We start from the raw sequence: 9,559 nt of genomic DNA on the forward strand, positions 1-9,559 counted from the left end.
CGCTTCTGGGGGACCTCAGCCTAAAACAGAAAGTGACTCACCCACTTTACCTAGCCAGGGTACAAGGGCAAAGTCCCTGGATCAGAAAGGACCAGAGAAGGTGGTCAACCCCAGCACATCATCAGCTGTTTAGACCCTGGCTTGGGAGGTCACCGAACTTGCGTAGGCCTCAGTTTCACCAATTGACAAATGTTTATCACATCCCCCCATGCCACCTGGGTTGTTGGTATGTCATTGTATTTAATGAAAGTCCTGGGCATGTCACTCAGTGTTAGAGTTCATCCTCTCTCCACAATTTACTCCTTCAAATGGTGCACACGTGCTCGCGCGCACACACACAGATGCACACATACACACGCATACCACGCTCCCTGACAAAGAAGACAGGAGGCTGGTCAGGTAGCACACAGGTCCTTTATTTCCTGCACCGGCACGAACACAGGCTGACAAGCAACGAGACTGAGAAGCGCTGTGGGAGGCGGGGCAGGCACTCACAGGGGTCCTGAGCCCCAGACCCCAGCTGTTTACGAGCAAAGGGGTGGGAAAGGGCAGAACAACTAGAACGAAGAAACAAGGGGCACTGGGGGAGGACGGCAGGAGGGAGGCACTGGGCCTTGGGCAGGGAGTCTGGACACTCACAGGCTACACAGGTGGTGGCGGGGCAGGGGTGACACATCACTGGGTAGAGGGACCCCTCACCCACCCACACACAGGCACACTTCCGGTTACACACAGTAATAAAGACGGAGAAGAAAGGATGAAGAACAGGGGAAGAGAGCCAGGTCCCTAAAAGTCAATAAGAACTGGGGGCCACCTTTAATTCGGGGGTCAAAGGATTTAGAGCAACCTGTTAGGAGGGTGCTCTCACAACTGGGATCCGAGCCCCCCACTCCAACTCAGTCCCACCTATCTCAGAGCTGGGTCTGGCAGGGGGCCGGCCTCCCTCTGGTCTTCCTTCACCCCTGGGGCCACCATATGATCCAGGCCCAGCTTTTGTGGCTTTTGTACCAGCCACAGAACAAGGGCTGGGGTTCCTTCAGCCTGTCCCAGAACAAGGCTCCGTAGGCTGGTGACAGACATGGAATCCCATTTTGAAAGGGGAAGGAGGGCCTGGGGTGGGTGGGACTTGGCCAGGAAATGGAAGGAGGGGCCTCTGCAGGCTGCTGGGAAAGAGCAAAGCCTGGGAGAGAAGGGAGAGAATGTGACCCGAGGGCCTGACCCCCACCGGCCTGGCATGGGCAGCAGGTAGGGGCTGGCCGGCTGTATCAGAAGAAGACAGAAAGCCACCACAGATAGTTACACAGTCACAGAAGTCATGATTCAGTTTACAAGCTGCATGACTCTACACAGTGGCCCTGCTGAGGCCAATCCTATTCTGCCTACTGGTGACCAAAGGGCCATCAGAGGGGTGACAGACCAGATAGAAGGAAGTCTGCCAACAAGTTATAAACTGGGTTGACCCACCTGGCCAAGTGGGGCACCAGGACCTCCTCTATGGGGAGGGATGGACCAGGAATGATGCTGTATATAGTGAAGTTAGCTCAGATCCCCGATGCCCACAGTAGGGAGCAGGCTCAGATTGACTCCTAGCTGCATGACCTTGAACAAGTGACTTTAGTTCTCTGAACCTCAGTTTCCTCACCTAACAAATGAGAGGCAATAAGACCTGCCTACAGGGGTGTGAGGATTGAAGGAGCTAACGCAGGGTCCCATGTGCTGAGTGTCACATGCCACCTTTCATCTCTCTGAAAACTCCTTACAGGAGGGCCCAGAAGCCCCTCGCTCAGCAGGTCCAGCTCCCCAAATGTGGGGTTTCTAGCTGGGGAGAGGAGACCCTGACTCACCCACCACCCTGCAGGTAAACTAGTCCACCTCCAGACTCACCCAGGGGACTTCTCCAATTGTGGCCCTGGCTACTGAAGGCCTTCATATCAATGGCCTGCCTCAGTGGCCCCAAAGGCCCCTTTTCCTCCCAGCCCCTGGGAGGGTGGCTGGCCCTGTCCTCCTCCAGCCTCCAGTCCTGGGTGGGCAACCGGGGCTACTGCTGCAGGGTTGGGGAGCCCTGGGGACAAAGTGGGTAGGGCCGAGGGTTGGGGAGGGGTGGGCAGATAGGAAGCTGAGGAGCACTGGGGGACACAGTCCCAGCCCTGACCCCCAGTCCAGCCCGCAGGAGAAAAGTGGGTGGAAAGCTGGACTTCTAAGCAGATTCCACAAAACGAGCATCGGGACCACAGTTCCCCTTGAGGGGGACCTGAGGTACCTATGCAAATGATATGCAGAGTCCATGCAAATCAGCACGCTGGGTGGGGTCAGGATGGGGTAAGTGAGCACTTGGAGGCTCGCCTACCCTCCCCTCTCATCGGCTGGATGATCTGCAGCTGGTCCGGCTGGTCGGAGGGAGGCCGTCGCGGGAGAGCTCCTCTTTCTGGCGCATCTTCTGCCTCAGCTGCCGCCTGTAATGGGCATCTTGCCAGTTGGCTAGTTGCTGGAGGACATACTTCATGTCCAGGCGAGAAGGGCCCAGGCCACTGGCCTCCAGGGCTGAGGTCACCACATTCATCCGTGTGGCCTCATCCACCTCAGGCTCCACCTCCTCCCAGGCCTCAGTGTCCTCAGACACTAACTCAGCATCTTCTGACAGTCCTTCCTCAGCTGGTCCCACCTCCTCTGTGGCCCCCAGCTCCTCTTCAGGCACCAACTCCTCTGCAGGCTCAAAATCTTCAGGTGGCATGAGATTCTCCGCAGGCATCAAGCCCTGTTCAGCCTCGAATTCCTGCTCCTGCTTTCGCTCTTCCCTGTAGCGGGGGTCATATCTGGGCAGGGAGACAGTGACATAGTTCCATATGCCACTGGCCTCTCCTCCACTCCCCCCGGACTCTCCCACCGAAGGGGCCGAGGAGCAAAGTCCAACCAGCAGGACCACCCCGCTCCTCTACGAGCTCTCCTGACCCTGCCCTGGCCTGCACAGAAACTGAGGGTCCCTCCCAAGGTCTGTCCCAGCCAGAGAAGAGGGGAGCTGGGAACTAGCTTCAAGGATTCACACACCCAGCCCTTGCCCCAGAAGAAAAGCCGCCAACTCTGCATTGGTCCCAACTTCTCCTATATCCCCTATCCTGCTGCAAGGAAGTGACCAGCAGGGATATTCACAGCCCACCCCCCAGCTAGTTGCCATAGGAACAAATCCATTGTAGAAAGGCTCAGACAGGTCAAGTAACTTGCCCAAGGACTCATGGTAAAAAGACTGAGTCCCCAATGGTTCTATCCCAGGTCATTTGCCTCTCAGTTCCTGGTCAGATGAAGGGAAGGCCTTGGTCCCCACTTAGAGCAGCCTTAAGTAGCGCACACCTGTAATCTCAGGAAACTGAGGCAGGAGGATTGCAAGTTCAAGCCACCTAAGGGACAAGACTTGAAAGAAAAGGGAGCAACTCCTTCCCAGAACAACTCTCAGTCCAGTGGGCCCAGAGAACAGGGCCTTCCCTAGAGTCCTAGGGTCACAGAAGCAGCTGCATGTGGCTACCTGGCTGCTGACTGACAGGTAAGATGATGGGAGATGGCCAGCTTACCCCAGGTTGGACGTTTCCCGTGCTGGCATCCCATAATTCCTTAACAGAGAAAAGGACCTTCAGCATACTGAGGCAATGGAGCTGAAACTGCAAAGTCCCTGGGGCCCAATCACGCCAAAAAATCCCAGGGACAAATGATGCATCTCAGACTATGTCAACAGAGGAGGGGGCTGGGTGGCACAGGGAGGCAGGGGGCACCATGGGAAGTATGCCAGGGCAGAGCGTGCGGGCCAACCCCTCCCAATACAGGAAAGTTCACCCACTGGGTAAGCAGGATGAGCACGGCCAGGCCAGGGTCCAGGGTCCCAGCAACACACCTGCCCATAAAATACGCAGGGTCCGAAATGATCCTCCTTAGAGATGTTCTGAGCTCCTCAGCCAGGGTCTGTGGGAGATTTGGAATTGCCCCCTACAGTGGAGACAAGGTACATTGGCAGGAGACAACCCCCAGGGCCCCTATCCACACTCAGACACAGAAAGGGACTGAGAGCAGAGACACAGGGCACATGGAGGTAGTCGGATACAGAGTCGAGAAGGGTCCTCACCAGAGGCACAGTGTACGCATAGTGGGTGACAGAGCCAGGGGGTGCCACAGCATGTTGGCGGAGGGTCTTCACCTCCTCCGGGCGCTCAAACAGTACGCCCCCGCAGTCTGCATACTTCTCCCGCAGGTCCTGCAGTTGGGAGCCCAACCAGAGGCTGTGTTGGGACTCTAAGGCCAAGAGGCATGAGGCCTAGGTTCCAGACCCAAAAAGCAGCACACAGGGTGACCCTGGGCAGGTCCTTGCACCCTGCTCCACCCAGACCTCAAGTGACCTGCCAGTTGGGTCAGAAAGGAAGGGAGCAGAAAATGACAAGACCCGGTCCCTGTCTGAAAGCTGCTGGTCTTCTTAGGAGAGCCTGGCAGCTGCCAAGGGCTTCAGGTCTCTGCTTAAGGCCAGGGGCTCTCAAGGGTAGGCAAGAGAATGGGGCACCTCACCTCTTCCTGGGGGTGCACATGGACTCCCTTCTCTGAGGCCAGCTGATGCTGCAGCTTCTCAGTCTCAGCCCCATACTGCAAGAACCCAGAGCCTGTGAGCCCCACCAAGGTCTCCCCATGCCAGGCACATGCACCCCACCCCACTCTACCAGGCACATCAGGGAGGGTTTGGCAGCCCTTGACATATAAGGTAGGGGACTCATGCGGCCTGGGAGAGTCTCTGAGAGGGCCGTGATCCCCTCCTTGGACAGTGAGTGGGCATGATGAGCAGTTCTCTGGCATCTCCACCAACACCCACACAGAGATGTTGGGCCTGGTGGAGGCCATGAGGCGGGCGCAGGGAGAAGGAGGCTAGGGTCCCACGGCCTGGACAGGTTGGGGAGATCCCCACACTCCAACCCACCGACTGGCAGCGCTGCTGCAGCTTCGCAATCTGGGCCTGCAGCTGGGTAATCTCCTTCTGCTGCCGTTCATAGTTCTCCAGTCTGAGCACCAGCACCTCTGACAGCTCGGCCATCTGCTGGCTGGCCTCGGCTAGGGACGGGGTTCAGGTCAGCCCCAGCTCCCTTGTGCCTGTCTGTCCCCGCCCCTCAACCCCCCTGGAGGGCCAAAGGGTCCTACAGGGCTTGGTGTTCCTCACTCAGGTCTTGTCAATAAATGTTTATGACAGTGACAGGGACACCAGGGTACATGGTCGACAAGATCTGGTCCCAGCCCACACTGAGCTCAAGTCTATTGGGGAGACAGTTGGGGAAAAGAACTCATAATAATGCATAATAGGGGCTACAACAGAGGCAATGTCAAGGGCACATGGGAGAGGGCTTAGCTGTGCACCCCACCGAGCCTTGCAAGGTCTGGGAAAGGTTCTGGGAAGAAAGAACCACTCTTAGACCACAGGGCAGGTAGGGCTCCACCAGGAAAAGAAAAGAAGAAACAAGTCCAAGTGGAAAGTGGAAAGGCTCAGAACCAATCATCAGACAGTGGAGGGGTGTGTTCAGGGCAGTGGGGCTATCCTTTGTCCAGTAGGAAGCTTTTTGGGGGTTTTAGGCAGAGGGCTGATGTGGTCAGATTTTAGAAAACTCATTTGGGCCAGCTCAGGAAACTGAGGCAGGAGGACTGCAAGTTCAAAGCCAACCTCAGCAGTTGAGCGAGGCCCTAAGCAACTTAGCAAGACCCTGTCTCAAAATAATAATAATAATAATAATAATAATAGTAGTAGTAGTAGTAGTAATAGGCCTCATTGGTTAAGCACCCCTGGGTTCAATCCCTGAAACTCAAGAAAACTCATTTGGACTGTATGCAGAAGGGCCTAGAAGGGCACGAGTGTCCTGGGATAGCTATAACCAGAATCTCAGGGAGGAAAGAGACTTGAGATTCATAGGGAGGTAAAAGCAACAAAACTTGGGGACCCAAGGGGCTACTCGGGAAGTTGTGAAACCCTGAGAGAAGGAAGGCCAGGCTTGGGGTGAGAGGACAGCATGAGCTCAGGTATTGTCTTTATATCTCAGGGACCAGACTTGAGCTCCTCGGGAACAAACACTGGGCCTGCTCATCTGCATAAATATAGTACATAGAATGACACCAGCATGCCACCCACCCACCCACCCACCCACACATGACTCTGAACTAGCTCAGCCCTGGGTGCCTGGCCTCTGGCAGCTCCTGGCTCCCTCCCTGCTCCCCTAAATAACAAAGGAAACAGGCTTCAAGTAGCCGTGTAGCTTTGGTACACTCTACAATTTGCACAAAGCACATCCTCAGGTGTTGCTTTCTTGATTTTCATAAACCCTGGGGAGATCAGCCTGGGCAGTGGGATGGAATCATTAATCCCCATTCTAAAGATGAAGGTTCTGAGAGATCAAGGAACTTGTCCAAGCTTACACAGCTACGAAGTCCCAGAACTAGGATTTGAACTCAGGTCTCCACACTCCAAATCCCAGCTTCTTCCCTCCACTCCTTAAGACAGCCCCCTACCGGAGTTACAAAATCACGTACAAAACTGCTCCACACATTCCAGGATGAGCATCTGCTCCTCATCCTCCAGGGTGTCCAGTTGAGAGGCCTGGAGGGAGGGAGAGAGGAAGGGGCAGGGCCATCATCACCCACTGCCCAGGGCCTGCCCTCCTCCCAGGTCTTCACCTCCTCTCTCAGCTGGTCGTTCTCCTCCTCCAGCATCCTCAGCTTCTTCTGCAGGGCTTCTAGCTGTGGGCAGTGGTGCCGGGACTCCTCCTGAGGGGTCCTGGGAGGAGAGCAATGGGAGTCAGGACACAAAGGAGTGGAGTTCCCAGTTTCCATCTCATCCAGGGCTTTACACACCAGGGCTAAGAATGTGGTCTCAGTAATCCCAGCAACCCCGCTAGCAGATACGCTGCCTGTGATCCCCTTTACCAAGGAACCAAGAGGCTCAGAAAAGGGAAGGAACGCCCAGGTGCAAGGGCGAGATGCTCACGGCTTGCGGGCATCATAGGGATGATCATGCTTTCGCTCTTCCTCTCCTTCATGTTCCTCTTCTTCATTCTCTTCTTCCTCCTCCTCTTCTTCATCCTCATCCTCATCCTCAGAGTCTGAATAGAGCTGAAGGAGGTCATCCCGCAAGTTCACCTGGTGTCTGAGGTGTAAAATCTGGCAGGAGGACAGGAGCCAAGGGTCAGGGAATAGAAAGGCACACACAGAAGCAGGTGCTGACATGAGAAGGGTGTAGAACAACCCCCACTCCCTCCTCCCCTGCCAGTTACCTCCTCCCTGGCTGAGCCCAGCATGGCTTCCAGCTTGCTGTTCTCCTCCATCAAAACACTGTTCTGTTTCACCAGAGACTGGCCAATGCGAGCTGCCGTATTCAGGTCCCGCTCTCTCTGCAGAGGGACCACCACCCATAGGGTATACCTTCCCAGTTTCTGGGCCCTCCCAGAAGACAGTTGGAAGAAGTTAGGGGTACAAAGGGATCAGCAGGAGGCTAGGCCACTAGGAGAAACCATCCCCATCCCCTAGTTCTCCAGGTACCAAACCAGAGAGTACCGTTAATCTCCTGTGGGGCCTCAGTTTTTCCTTATGAAAAAAAGAGGCCCAAGCTACATGCCTTCCAGGAGAGGGACCTTCAGCTTGACCGTCCCCCAAGGGTGGGCAGGCAGGAAACAGACAAGACCCAGAACCATACCACACACAGGGTAAAATTAAAATGGGCACCAGGCTAAGGTCTGGAGCTGGCTTTGGGTGGGGAAAGTGGTACCCACCTCCTCCAGCAAATATAACATCACTTTGATATCTTCTTGGGTGATCTTCTTGACTGGAGGTAGGTTAGGACAGAGCGCTGCAAAAGGTGGGGATGGGGCGAGAAAGCCCCACCATGTCAGGAATGTAGCATATGCTACCCACAGCTCACTGCTCCCCTCAACACCCAGGGTCATGGAGTGAGAAGATGGAGCTCCCTTCCTGCCCCCAAAAGACTGATTCATCACCCCTTACCCAGCAGGCAGCTTAGCCAGCTCACCAGAGCCTCCTGGGTCATAAAAATACTCAGTCACCCACCCCACACCTGTTGCGTGTGCAGAAGAGAGGATGAGGAGACTTCTCCAGCACCGATTCAGAGGCACCTAAGCCTCTAGAACCAATGCAGACGGCTGCCCTAGCCCAGAAAAAGGTGGGAGAAAGAGGAGGAGCAGAAGCCCAAGGCCCCGCCCACTCCCCCCGGCGGAGGAAGGCGCAACCAGGACCCTGGCAGCCTAGAAGTGGCCGAAGCTCCAGCTCCGCTCCGCCCGCCCACCTCTCCACCCCCGGAGAGCCCCGCGGGCCAGCGCAAGCTCAGAGCGCGCCCGGCAGCGCCCTCCCGCAGCCCCCGCCCCTCTGCTGGCACTGCGGTAGACGCGGAGGGGGCACTGAGAGTGCGCAGATCTGCCGCAGCAACAGGCGCGAAGAGGGGGCGGGGAAGAGCGCTGGCCCTGGACCTGACGCACTGACAAAAACCAGAGACCCACAGAGATGGGAGATGGCGAAGGGGCGACCAGACAGGCATCGAAGAAAGTGACATCGCGGGGATGATGGAGGGATGAGACAGTACCAGAGAGGTACCGACAGAACCCCCTCCTCCCTGGAGCTGTCCTAGTCCCACCCGCTCCGGGATCTCAGGGACCCAGGTTACCTTCTTCCAGTTCTCGAATGAATGCGGCGCGCGCAGGGCCGGACACCCCAGGACGCCTGCCAATGTAGGCGGCAGGTGTCTTCCAGATGCTCGCCGCCTTTCCAGTCCCCAGGCCAGTGGCCTTGGGACCATAGGGCCCTTGGAATATAAAGCGGGTCCACGGCGCATCCGAGTTGTCAGGCACGGACTGGCCAGATGGGCGCTGGGCTCCCGTCTTGGCTCCAGCCTGGGAGGCCGGGCGAGATCCGGATTGGGATCCTGAGGCTGCTCGGGAACCTGTCCCCTGTCCAGTCGCCGGTGCCTGCGTGGGGGCGGGCTCGGGCTCTGGAGTAGGACTGGCTACCGGCGGGGGAGCCGGGGTAACTGTTGCTGGGTCCCCGGAACCGGACCCCGGCCCATCCCCGGCGCATCCCTGTCCCTGCTCTTTGGGGCGCATCTTGAGTCCGCAGTCCGCTGCCGCAGCCGAGCCTTTATAACCTGTGCCCGGAGCGGGCGCCCCCGGGCTGTACCACGATTGGAGGAGGGGGTAGCCAAGGAGCAACTAGTGGTGCCCGGGACTCCGAACCGCGCAGGAAACAAACAAGTGGTGGAGAAATAGAGGGATTGCGTAAAGAAAGAGAGAGGGAAAGAGTTGGGTGTGTTTCCCTCGGGTTCCGCTGGTTTGGGTTCATAGTGAAGGATTTCTCCTCCCCTTTCCATCTCCGGAGAATGGTTCCGCCCAAAGCCGCCGCTTCGCAGAGACTAGGGTACCCGGACTTGCGGGTCCCTGTTACGAGCACCCCCTCCCCTCGCCTTCATCACCGGAGGAGCTTCCGGCTGCCTTCCCTGGTGTCGCACCAGCTAACCCAACGTTGTAAATACGGGCCAGGGTGACCTGTGCGT

General features: G+C 56.9%; 1 protein-coding gene across 3 annotated transcripts; it reads right to left on the reverse strand.

Annotated features, from left to right (window-relative positions):
• Positions 1 to 395: 395 nt before the first annotated feature.
• On the reverse strand, positions 396 to 9,163 carry Hap1 (huntingtin associated protein 1). 3 transcript variants are annotated; one of them, XM_046423986.2, is made up of 13 exons: positions 8,678 to 9,163; positions 7,773 to 7,849; positions 7,278 to 7,394; positions 6,992 to 7,164; positions 6,682 to 6,781; positions 6,538 to 6,604; positions 4,946 to 5,076; positions 4,543 to 4,617; positions 4,109 to 4,237; positions 3,881 to 3,972; positions 3,564 to 3,602; positions 2,663 to 2,813; positions 396 to 2,453 (listed from the first exon to the last, which is right to left on the reverse strand). In XM_046423986.2, exons 1-13 carry the CDS (start codon positions 9,111 to 9,113, stop codon positions 2,310 to 2,312), a joined length of 1,731 nt encoding a protein of 576 aa, XP_046279942.1. In that variant the 5' UTR covers positions 9,114 to 9,163; the 3' UTR covers positions 396 to 2,309. The 3 variants fall into 3 exon arrangements, with proteins under 3 accessions (XP_046279942.1, XP_046279940.1, XP_046279941.1); XM_046423984.2 differs by having other exon boundaries at positions 396 to 2,813; positions 8,678 to 9,160; XM_046423985.2 differs by lacking the exon at positions 3,564 to 3,602 and having other exon boundaries at positions 396 to 2,813; positions 8,678 to 9,162.
• Positions 9,164 to 9,559: the final 396 nt, after the last annotated feature.

The sequence above is a fragment of the Marmota monax genome, unplaced genomic scaffold, assembly GCF_021218885.2.
Source record: "Marmota monax isolate L192 unplaced genomic scaffold, Marmota_monax_Labrador192_F-V1.1 WCK01_AAM20220418_F8-fsc00569, whole genome shotgun sequence".
In the NCBI taxonomy this organism is placed as follows: domain Eukaryota; kingdom Metazoa; phylum Chordata; class Mammalia; order Rodentia; family Sciuridae; genus Marmota; species Marmota monax.